The sequence below is a fragment of the Petromyzon marinus genome, chromosome 66, assembly GCF_048934315.1.
Source record: "Petromyzon marinus isolate PM22_M1 ecotype Great Lakes invasive population chromosome 66, UKy_Petmar_22M1.pri1.0, whole genome shotgun sequence".
Lineage (NCBI taxonomy): Eukaryota > Metazoa > Chordata > Hyperoartia > Petromyzontiformes > Petromyzontidae > Petromyzon > Petromyzon marinus.
This window is the reverse complement of record NC_133732.1, coordinates 4,663,332-4,677,216: the sequence shown is the minus strand read 5'-3', so window position 1 is coordinate 4,677,216 and position 13,885 is coordinate 4,663,332. Positions and strand designations below refer to the sequence as shown.

Sequence of the window (13,885 nt, the reverse complement as noted above, 5' to 3'; positions counted from 1 at the left end):
GGTTCTTCACGTTCTGCAGATGTAGATGCCACTGGTTCTTCACGTTCTGCAGATGTAGATGCCACTGGTTCTTCACGTTCTGCAGATGTAGATGCCACTGGTTCTTCGCGTTCTGCATATGTAGATGTCACTGGTTCTTCGCGTTCTGCAGATTTAGATGCCACTGGTTCTTCACTCTCTGCAGATGCCACTGGTTCTTCACGTTCTGCAGATGTAGATGTCACTTGTTCATCATGCTCTGCAGATGCCACTGGTTCTTCACGTTCTGCAGATGTAGATGCCACTGGTTCTTGACGTTCTACAGATGTAGATGCCACTGGTTCTTCACGTTCTACAGATGTAGATGCCACTGGTTCTTCACGTTCTGTAGATGTAGAAGACACTGGTTCTTCACGTTCTGCAGAGGTAGATGCCACTGGTTCTTCGCGTTCTGCAGATATAGATGCCACTGGTTCTTTACGTTCTACAGATGTAGAAGCCACTGGTTCTTCGCGTTCTGCAGATATAGATGCCACTGGTTCTTCACGTTCTACAGATGTAGATGCCACTGGTTCTTCGCGTTCTGCAGATATAGATGCCACTGGTTCTTCACGTTCTACAGATGTAGATGCCACTGGTTCTTTACGTTCTACAGATGTAGAAGCCACTGGTTCTTCACGTTCTGCAGATGTAGATGCCACTGGTTCTTCACGTTCTGCAGATGTAGATGCCACTGGTTCTTCACTCTCTGCAGATGCCACTGGTTCTTCACGTTCTGCAGATGTAGATGCCACTGGTTATTCACGTTCTGCAGATTTAGATGCCACTGGTTCTTCACTCTCTGCAGATGCCACTGCTTCTTCACGTTCTGCAGATGTAGATGCCACTGGTTATTCACGTTCTGCAGATGTAGATGCCACTGGTTCTTCACGTTCTGCAGATGTAGATGCCACTGGTTCTTCGCGTTCTGCAGATGTAGATGTCACTGGTTCTTCGCGTTCTGCAGATGTAGATGCCACTGGTTCTTCACGCTCTACAGATGTAGATGCCACTGGTTCTTCACGTTCTGCAGATGTAGATGCCACTGGTTTTTCACGCTCTGCAGATGCCACTGGTTCTTCGCGTTCTGCATATGTAGATGTCACTGGTTCTTCGCGTTCTGCAGATTTAGATGCCACTGGTTCTTCACTCTCTGCAGATGCCACTGCTTCTTCACGTTCTGCAGATGTAGATGCCACTGGTTATTCACGTTCTGCAGATGTAGATGCCACTGGTTCTTCACGTTCTGCAGATGTAGATGCCACTGGTTCTTCGCGTTCTGCAGATGTAGATGTCACTGGTTCTTCGCGTTCTGCAGATGTAGATGCCACTGGTTCTTCACGCTCTACAGATGTAGATGCCACTGGTTCTTCACGTTCTGCAGATGTAGATGCCACCGGTTCTTTGCGTTCTGCAGATGTAGATGCCACTGGTTCTTCACGTTCTACAGATGTAGATGCCACTGGTTCTTAACGTTCTGCAGATGTAGATGCCACTGGTTCTTCGCGTTCTGCAGATGTAGATGCCACTGGTTCTTCACGTTCTGCAGATGTAGATGCCACCACCACCATCTATTGCGTTGTGGACGAACTCACGACTCTCTCGGTCCGAATAGCCGAAACTAGACGTAGGGACCAGGTTGGTTCGCATCTCTGAAAGTTCGTGGGTCGAATGTTGACGAGTACTGGAGGAGTCCGTGTGCTCTCCAAGCTCGCGAATAGCCGAGCAATGGCCGGGTTGTCTCGAATGGTGCTTTAACATCTTCACGCACCTGTTTTTGTTGCCAGGGAAGTGAAAAAAAACAACCTATTATCACCAATATTATTCGCAACAGGAGGGTTACATTTTGACTTGAAACTGTCGTGACTGCAGGAAAAAAAAACCCTATCGTCACGATTTAATACTGGCAAGGGATGTCTAATGAAATATCATTAGTGTCAAAATACATTTTCACTTGAAGCTTTCGGTGACTGCAGGAATCCATATACTCTTTTGTTTCTTTCGGTAAAATATTTTTCTACCTGCCTGAGTGAAAACTAATATTATTTTTCCCTCGGTAAAGTCACGTCGGAAGAAAAATTTAATTATTATTAGAGAAAAAAGAAATAACATTGTTATTTTACTATTATTATTTGTAATTTTTTCTGAAATTTTTCTACCAAGGAACAAGCAAAAATACATTTTCATTCAACAAAACAAATTACGACAAAACACATCGCGATTGGAGCTGCCCCCTGGTCAGAATTTGTGGGGGGTCCCCCCAATTGAGTTTGACAAAAATGGTGGGGGTGGCCCCGAGCTTGAGGTGCCAGTCCCCGGCCACCAGCATCACCATCACCCCGCCCCCCCGGTTTCCGTTGTTTCTCTCACCCAGAGGGGTCGCCCCCCACAAACCCCGACCTGGAGGTCACCTTGACCTGCGTGAAAGGTCAAGGGGAGGGCTACCGGGGCACCGTCTCGGTCACCGTGTCGGGCCGGACCTGCCAGGCCTGGGACTCGCAGAGTCCACACGCTCATCGTAGGCGGCCAGAGGTCTACAGCTGCAAGTGAGTGTGGGGGGGTGGAGTACACACAGTACACATATACAGTACACACACACAGTACACACACAGTACACATATACAGTACACACACACAGTACACACATAGTACACACACAGTACACATAGTACACACAGTACACACAAAGTACACGCACAGTACACACACACACACACAGTACACACAGTACACACACAGTACACACAGTACACACACACACAGTACACACACACAGTACACACACAGTACACATATACAGTACACACACACACAGTACACACACAGTACACACACAGTACACACACAGTACACACAGTACACACAGAGTACACACAGAGTACACACAGAGTACACACAGTACACACATAGTACACACACAGTACACACATAGTACACACACAGTACACACATAGTACACACACAGTACACACATAGTACACACACAGTACACATAGTACACACACAGTACACACACAGTACACACAGTACACACACACACAGTACACACAGTACACACAGTACACACACACAGTACACACACACAGTACACACACACAGTACACACACAGTACACACAGTACACACACAGTACACACAGTACACACACAGTACACACACACAGTACACACAGTACACACACAGTACACACACAGTACACACACAGTACACACACAGTACACACAGTACACACACAGTACACACACACAGTACACACACAGTACACACACACAGTACACACACAGTACACACACACAGTACACACAGTACACACACAGTACACACACAGTACACACAGTACACACACAGTACACACACAGTACACACACACAGTACACACAGTACACACAGTACACACACACACAGTACACACACACAGTACACACACACAGTACACACACACAGTACACACACTACACACAGTACACACACAGTACACACACACAGTACACACACACAGTACACACACACAGTACACACACACACACAGTACACATACACACACAGTACACATACACAGTACACACACAGTACACACACAGTACACACACAGTACACACACACAGTATACACACAGTACACACACACAGTACACACACAGTACACACACAGTACACACACACAGTACACACAGTACACACACAGTACACACACAGTACACACACACAGTACACACACAGTACACACACAGTACACACACACAGTACACACACAGTACACACACAGTAGACAGTACACACACAGTACACACACAGTACACACACACAGTATACACACAGTAAACACACACAGTACACACATAGTACACACACAGGACACACATAGTACACACACAGTACACACACACACAGTACACACACAGTACACACACAGTACACACATAGTACACACATAGTACACACAGTACACACACACACAGTACACACAGTACACACACACAGTACACACAGTACACACACACATAGTACACACACAGTACACACATAGTACACACACAGTACACATACACAGTACACACACACAGTACACACACACAGTACACACACAGTACACACAGTACACATAGTACACACATAGTACACACACAGTACACACACACACAGTACACACACAGTACACAGTACACACATAGTACACACACAGTACACACAGTACACACACAGTACACACATAGTACACACACAGTACACACAGTACACACACACAGTACACACATAGTACACACACAGTACACACATAGTACACACAGTACACACAGTGCACACATACACAGTACACACACTACACACAGTACACACATACACAGTACACACACTACACACAGTACACACACACAGTACACACATAGTACACACACAGTACACACACACAGTACACACACAGTACACACAGTACACACACACAGTACACACACAGTACGCACACAGTACACACAGTACACACACAGTACACACACACAGTACACACACACACACTACACACACAGTACACACACACACACTACAGACACAGTACACACACACAGTACACACAGTACACACACACAGTACACACAGTACACACACACAGTACACACAGTACACACACAGTACACACACACAGTACACACACACAGTACACACAGTACACACACAGTACACACACACACAGTACACACACACACAGTACACACACACAGTACACACACACAGTACACACACACAGTACACACACAGTACACACACACAGTACACACACAGTACACACACACAGTACACACACAGTACACACACACAGTACACACACACAGTACACACACAGTACACACACACAGTACACACACAGAGTCCACACGCACAGAGTACACACACACAGTACACACACACAGATTCCACACACACACAGTACACACACACAGTACACACACAGTACACACACACAGATAGTCCACACACACACAGATAGTCCACAAACACAGTACACACACACAGTACACACACACAGTACACACACAGTACACACACATAGTACACACAGTACACACACAGTACACACACAGTACACACACAGTACACACACAGTACACACATAGTACACACACACAGTACACACAGTACACACACATAGTACACACACAGTACACACATAGTACACACACACAGTACACACAGTACACACACAGTACACACACAGTACACACATAGTACACACACACAGTACACACACAGTACACACACATAGTACACACACACAGTACACACACAGTACACACACATAGTACACACACACAATACACACACAGTACACACATAGTACACACATAGTACACACACAGTACACACACTACACACACAGTACACACACAGTACACACACAGTACACACAGTACACACACAGTACACACATAGTACACACACACAGTACACACATAGTACACACACACAGTACACACACAGTACACACACTACACACACAGTACAAACACATAGTACACACACAGTACACACATAGTACACACACACACAGTACACACACTACACACACAGTACACACACAGTACACACACAGTACACACAGTACACACACAGTACACACATAGTACACACACACAGTACACACACAGTACACACACTACACACACAGTACACACACAGTACACACACACAGTACACACACACACAGTACACACACACAGTACACACACAGTACACACACACAGTATACACATAGTACACACACACAGTACACACACAGTACACACACACAGTACACACACACAGTACACACACATAGTACACACACAACAACGCCATTCGCCACTAAGTGGCGGTGACGTCACCACGACGCTTGTGCCAGGCCATGTGCACCTTGCGGCCACGTGAAGTGTCGAACGCCCGCTGGCAGGAGGTCACAGGGCAGACCCAGGTGCCACGGGGCGACTGACTGAGATGACTGGCTGATGCACCACCTGTGCCCCCTACTGTGCCAACCTGCTGTGCTTTAGCCACCCGGCGCTCCACTCGTTGTTGTGAGCGTCGCTCCTCCGCCCTCCGTTGTTGTTGGAGGGCGACTGCCTCCAACTGCCCAGTAGCGTCCTTCACGAGCCTCCTCCACAGAGTCCGATCTTGACACCGCTGGTACCAGTCATCTGCAAGTCCACTCAGCTCCACGTCCTCCTGTACCACATCACTCCATCTCTTCTCCAGCCCGTGCCGCGCCCGTTTAGCCCCCTCGATCCGGCCGAACAAAAGCTGTTTTGGCATGCGGTGGCTGGGTATGCGGGCTACATGACCTAGCCAACGCAGCTTTGCCTGCCGGAGGAGCTCACCGATGGGACCGTGCCCAGATCTTTCAAGGATTTGTGAGCTCGTCACACAATCCAGCCTGGTTAAACCCAGGATGGATCGTAGGCAGGCCAGCCTAAATGTTTCTAACCGGCGAAGATGTTCTATTAGGGGGGTCCACGTTTCGCAAGCGTAGAGAAGGGAGGGAATGACCGTGGCCGAGAAGACCTGAAGCTTAGTGCGGAGCGACAGACCAGGTAGCTTCCACACAGCGTTACGCAACCGATGAAAAGATATTGCCGCTCGAGTGATTTGAGTGAGACCTCTGCTGTTAAACTGGAGCCGGTCATAAGCACACTGCCCAGGTATGGGAAACTCTCCACTTTCTCCACAACTGCCCCATCACCGATTGGGAGTTGTGGGGGTGGAGTGTCCGATGGTACAAAATACCCAGGCAGGTGCTTAGTTTGGTGGGGCTGATGGTAAGGCCCCATCTCTTAGTGACACGCTCCAGTCTCAGCAGCAGCATCTCCAACTCCTCCTCTGAATGAGCAGCTATTACCAAATCATCGGCATACATAACGTGGTTGAGCAATAGGGAGCCATCCCTTGACCACACCCGGGCATCGATCAGCCTCCCATTATATCTGTACCATATGGAGATTCCCCCAGTACAGCTATTGAAGGCTTCACGAACTACGTGGTCAAAATAGAGGTTAAATAATGTGGGAGCCAGAGGACATCCCTGTCGCACCCCAAGGTGTACAGGAAATGGCTCTGACTCCCGGCCACGTAGTTTTACCCGGGCCCGCTCACCATCATGAAGGTCCTTAATGATCGTGAGCAGAGGGTCAGGTACTCCAAAAGCACGAAGAACAACCCAGAGCCCAGGTCTACTGATGGTATCATAGCCCTTGACCAGGTCAATAAAGCAGAGATGTAGGTCTTGCTGGAATTCCCTACACCTCTGCTGTAGCAGACGGACAGAAAATATGGCATCTGTGCAGGACCGCCCTTTCCTGAAACCGCATTGGGGCTCCGCAAGCCTCGCCTCAGCGTGCCTGGCAAGGCGATGTTGAATAATCCTTGCCAGGACCTTTCCAGGCACACTGAGGAGTGAAATGCCCCTGTAGTTGTTACAGTCTGTGCGGTCCCCCTTCTTAAAGAGGGGGACCACAAGGGCATCCTTCCAATCCTGCGGAACCCGTCCAGTGGTCCAGACTGTTGTTATGATGTCATATATGGTAGTCTGTGCACAAACGCCACCCTCCCTCAGCATTTCGCTTGGGAGATCATCTCTGCCCGCTGCCTTTCCTGGTCTCAGACTCCGGATCGCCTTCAGTACTTCCTCAACAGTTGGCACCTCAGCCAGCCACTCACAGGGGAATGACTTCCTCTTCCAATATTTGAGGCACCGCAGCCTCAGCAGGGTCATCCTCACTTTGTGCCACGATGTTTTCCTGGCTGAGGGATTTTCCCTCCCCCAGGACCTCACAGAAATGCTCAGCAAATCTGCAAACCTGTTCCTGGGGGTCGGAGATTGGATCACCGTTTTTTCCCCTAATGATGGTAATAGGTGTGGCGCTGCAGGTTACACACACAGTAAACACACACAGTGCACACACACCAAGATAGTACACACACACAGTACTCACACACACACAGATGGAGATTAATACACACACAGTACACACACACAGTACACACACACAGTACACACACACCAAGATAGTACACACACAGTACACACGCAGATAGTTGTTGTTTGTTGTTGTTGGTTGTTGTTTTGGTAAAGTTACGTTGTTAGAAATCAAATAAAACAATTCACGACGTTTCCATCGCAACACCAAGCGGTCGTCATCGGGCAAAGGGGTCAGCCTCTCAAGGCCAACTCTTGATAAGGGCTTGGGGATGGGCGTAGCCCAAGTGTAGCACCAACAACAACAACAGCAGCAGAAGATAGGGGGTACACGAGTGCCAATGCAGCAACAATGCCAATGTAACAACAATGCCAATGTAGCAGCAATGCCAATGTAGCAACAATGCCAATGCAGCAGCAAGGCCAATGTATCAACAATGCCAATGTAGTAACAATGCCAATGTAGTAACAATGCCAATGTAGTAACAATGCCAATGTAGTAACAATGCCAATGTAGTAACAATGTCAATGTAGCAACAATGCCAATGTAGTAACAATGCCAATGTAGCAACAATGCCAATGCAGCAGCAATGCCAATGTAGCAACAATGCCAATGTAGCAACAATGCCAATGTAACAACAATGCCAATGTAGCAACAATGTCAATGCAACAACAATACCAATGTAGTAACAATGCCAATGTAGCAACAATGCCAATGCAGCAACAATGTCAATGCAGCAACAATGTCAATGTAGTAACAATGCCAATGTAGTAACAATGCCAATGTAGCAACAATGCCAATGTAGCAACAATGCCAATGTAGTAACAATGCCAATCTAGCAACAATGCCAATGTAGCAGCAATGCCAATGTAGCAACAATGTGAATGTAGCAACAATGTTAATGTAGCAACAATGTAGCAACAATGCCAATGTAGCAACAATGTAGCAACAATGCCAATGTAGCAACAATGCCAATGTAGTAACAATGCCAATGCAGCAACAATGCCAATGTAACAACAATGTCAATGTAGTAACAATGCCAATGTAGCAACAATGCCAATGTAGCAACAATGTAGCAACAATGTAAATGTAGCAACAATGTAGCAACAATGCCAATGTAGCAACAATGCCAATGTAGCAGCAATGCCAATGTGGCAACAATGCCAATGTAGCAACAATGCCAATGTAGCAACAATGTAGCAACAATGTCAATGTAGCAACAATCTAGCAACAATGCCAATGTAGCAACAATGCCAATGTAGCAACAATGTAGCAACAATGCCAATGTAGCAACAATGCCAATGTAGCAACATTGTGAATGTAGCAACAATGTAGCAACAATGCCAATGCACTAACAATGCCAATGCAGCAGCAATGCCAATGTAGCAACAATGCCAATGTAGCAGCAATGCCAATGTAGCAACAATGTGAATGTAGCAAGAATGTAGCAACAATGCCAATGTAGCAACAATGTGAATGTAGCAAGAATGTAGCAACAATGCCAATGTAGCAACAATGTGAATGTAGCAACAATGTGAATGTAGCAACAATGCCAATGTAGCAACAATGTGAATGTAGCAACAATGTAGCAACAATGCCAATGTAGTAACAATGCCAATGTAGCAGCAATGCCAATGTAGTAACAATGCCAATGTAGCAGCAATGACAATGCAGCAACAATGCCAATGTAGCAGCAATGTCAATGTAGCAGCAATGTCAATGTAGCAGCAATGCAGCAACAATGCCAATGTAGCAGCAATGCCAATGTAGCAGCAATGCCAATGTAGCAGCAATGCAACAACAATACCAATGTAGCAACAATGCCAATGTAGCAACAATGCAGCAACAATGCCAATGTAGTAACAATGCAGCAGCAATGCCAATGTAGCAGCAATGTCAATGCAGCAACAATGTGAATGTAGCAACAGACTAGTACCCGGCAGATATGATGGAACAACCATAAAGCATTTGAGGTTTTACCTGGTTAATAACATATTTCCAATGATTGCTCAATTTGTACCCATATTCTCGGTTGACGTTGCATCTATGTTTATATATCTGGATGGCTTCATGAACAAGCCTTTGATAGTATCACGAAGGTTTGCAATGGTACTTTCTACAAGCAAAATGAAGGTGCCCCAATGGGTCCGCCCTTATCACCAGCGATAGCGAAAGTTTTCATGGAGAAATTTGAAACGGATGCCATCCAGACATCCACCCTACATCTTTCCCCGTCGAAGAGATACGTGGATGACACTTTCGGTAATTTGGCCACGTGGCCTGCCAGCATTGAACCAATTTCTCAACCACATCAATTCCATTACACCCACCCATCAAATTCACCAAGGAAGTGGAGAAGGATGGTAAGCTACCATTCCTGGTAGTTTTGTTTGAGATGAGGCCTGACGGCTCGTTGGGACACTCTGTCTACAGGAAAGCCACCCACACGGATTCCTATCTGAAACCGGATTCCCACCACCATCAGGGCACAGAAGAATTCCCTCATCAAAACACTACACAATAGGGGCCCACTGCATTTCCGACCAACACCACCTAGCCAGCGATCTGGATACACGTACGCCAGGCCCTCAAGATGAATGGGTACTCGGACCGCATTATTCGCAAAGCGGTTTCTCCAACCATGGAGAAACAGCCCCCTGAGACGCCGAACAGAACCATCACGTGACCATGCATAGCAGGCGTTACCAAAAGGATGTCCAAGATCATAAACAAACGCAAGATCCAGGTCCGATTCAATACAGGACGCAAAATCCGTGAGTTGTACCTGCGCTGGCGGTTAGATTGGGGAAACGGAGCGACGTGTCTCGGACCGCGTTCGCGAACACAAGGCAGGTCTGAAACACGGCAGAACCAATACCTCTGCCGTGGCTGACCATTGCTATAATGCCGCCGGCTCGAATGACTACGTGGACTTTTCTTCTTTGGTTCTGTCGGTAAAGTCACGGAGAATGAGAATAAAATGATAAAATAAATTAAGACAATAAAATTCTCACGACGTTTCGGCCACAACACAAGTGGCCTTCTTCAGGTGAAAGGAACAAACCTGTCGGGATGACAGAGCTTCAATGAACGCCGCTAAGATTCGCAGCGTCTTTTAAGCTGGTTGAGAGAAGTGAGGCACCTTGACAAAGGGGTTTACATATCAAACAGGAGAATTTAGCATTGAAATAGCTGAGGGATTAGCTTGTGACTGGTCACAGAAATGGCTATGTTAAAGTCAAAGCCTACACATCCACAGAGGCACCTAGTACAAATCAAACAGGTGAATTTAGCATTGAAATAGCTGAGGGATTAGCTTGTGACTGGTCACAGAAATGGCTATGTTAAAGTCAAAGCCTACACATCCACAGAGGCACCTAGTACATATCAAACAGGCGAATGTAGCATTGAAATAGCTGAGGGATTAGCTTGTGACTGGTCACAGAAATGGCTATGTTAAAGTCAAAGCCTACACATCCACAGAGGCACCTAGTACATATCAAACAGGAGAATTTAGCATTGAAATAGCTGAGGGATTAGCTTGTGACTGGTCACATAAATAGCTATGTTAAAGTCAAAGCCTACACATCCACAGAGGCACCTAGTACATATCAAATAGGATAATTTAGCATTGAAATAGCTGAGGAATTAGCTTGTGACTGGTCACAGAAATAGCTATGTTAAAGTCAAAGCCTACACATCCACAGAGGCACCTAGTACAAATAAAACAGGAGAATTTAGCATTGAAATAGCTGAGGGATTAGCTTGTGACTGGTCACAGAAATAGCTATGTTAAAGTCAAAGCCTACACATCCACAGAGGCACCTAGTACATATCAAACAGGCGAATTTAGCATTGAAATAGCTGAGTGATTAGCTTGTGACTGGTCACAGAAATGGCTATGTTAAAGTCAATCCTACACATCCACAGAGGCACCTAGTACATATCAAATAGGAGAATTTAGCATTGAAATAGCTGAGGGATTAACTTGTGACTGGTCACAGAAACAGCTATGTTAAAGTCAAAGCCTACACATCCACAGAGGCACCTAGTACAAATCAAACAGGATAATTTAGCATTGAAATAGCTGAGGGATTAGCTTGTGACTGGTCACAGAAATAGCTATGTTAAAGTCAAAGCCTACACATCCACAGGGGCACCTAGTACATATCAAACAGGAGAATTTAGCATTGAAATAGCTGAGTGATTAGCTTGTGACTGGTCACAGAAATGGCTATGTTAAAGTCAAAGCCTACACATCCACAGGGGCACCTAGTACAAATCAAACAGGAGAATTTAGCATTGAAATAGCTGTGGGATTAGCTTGTGACTGGTCACAGAAATGGCTATGTTAAAGTCAAAGCCTACACATCCACAGAGGCACCTAGTACAAATCAAACAGGAGAATTTAGCATTGAAATAGCTGAGGGATTAGCTTGTGACTGGTCACAGAAATGGCTATGTTAAAGTCAAAGCCTACACATCCACAGAGGCACCTAGTACAAATCAAACAGGTGAATTTAGCATTGAAATAGCTGAGGGATTAGCTTGTGACTGGTCACATAAATAGCTATGTTAAAGTCAAAGCCTACACATCCACAGAGGCACCTAGTACATATCAAATAGGAGAATTTAGCATTGAAATAGCTGAGGGATTAGCTTGTGACTGGTCACAGAAACAGCTATGTTAAAGTCAAAGCCTACACATCCACAGAGGCACCTAGTACAAATCAAACAGGATAATTTAGCATTGAAATAGCTGAGGGATTAGCTTGTGACTGGTCACAGAAATAGCTATGTTAAAGTCAAAGCCTACACATCCACAGGGGCACCTAGTACATATCAAACAGGAGAATTTAGCATTGAAATAGCTGAGTGATTAGCTTGTGACTGGTCACAGAAATGGCTATGTTAAAGTCAAAGCCTACACATCCACAGGGGCACCTAGTACAAATCAAACAGGAGAATTTAGCATTGAAATAGCTGTGGGATTAGCTTGTGACTGGTCACAGAAATGGCTATGTTAAAGTCAAAGCCTACACATCCACAGAGGCACCTAGTACAAATCAAACAGGAGAATTTAGCATTGAAATAGCTGAGGGATTAGCTTGTGACTGGTCACAGAAATGGCTATGTTAAAGTCAAAGCCTACACATCCACAGAGGCACCTAGTACAAATCAAACAGGTGAATTTAGCATTGAAATAGCTGAGGGATTAGCTTGTGACTGGTCACATAAATAGCTATGTTAAAGTCAAAGCCTACACATCCACAGAGGCACCTAGTACATATCAAATAGGAGAATTTAGCATTGAAATAGCTGAGGGATTAGCTTGTGACTGGTCACAGAAACAGCTATGTTAAAGTCAAAGCCTACACATCCACAGAGGCACCTAGTACAAATCAAACAGGATAATTTAGCATTGAAATAGCTGAGGGATTAGCTTGTGACTGGTCACAGAAATAGCTATGTTAAAGTCAAAGCCTACACATCCACAGGGGCACCTAGTACATATCAAACAGGAGAATTTAGCATTGAAATAGCTGAGTGATTAGCTTGTGACTGGTCACAGAAATGGCTATGTTAAAGTCAAAGCCTACACATCCACAGGGGCACCTAGTACAAATCAAACAGGAGAATTTAGCATTGAAATAGCTGTGGGATTAGCTTGTGACTGGTCACAGAAATGGCTATGTTAAAGTCAAAGCCTACACATCCACAGAGGCACCTAGTACAAATCAAACAGGAGAATTTAGCATTGAAATAGCTGAGGGATTAGCTTGTGACTGGTCACAGAAATGGCTATGTTAAAGTCAAAGCCTACACATCCACAGAGGCACCTAGTACATATCAAACAGGAGAATTTAGCATTGAAATAACTGAAGGATTAGCTTGTGACTGGTTACAGAAATAGCTATGTTAAAG

General features: G+C 45.6%; 1 protein-coding gene across 2 annotated transcripts in view; it reads left to right on the top strand.

The window, feature by feature from the left end:
* Window positions 1-13,885, top strand: part of PLG (plasminogen) — a 179,103-nt gene that overhangs the window by 111,460 nt on the left and 53,758 nt on the right. For both annotated transcript variants that reach the window (XM_076054559.1, XM_076054560.1), the window contains one exon: window positions 2,393-2,564. In XM_076054559.1, the coding sequence (XP_075910674.1) occupies window positions 2,393-2,564 (172 nt within the window). The remainder of the gene's footprint in view (window positions 1-2,392; window positions 2,565-13,885) is intronic.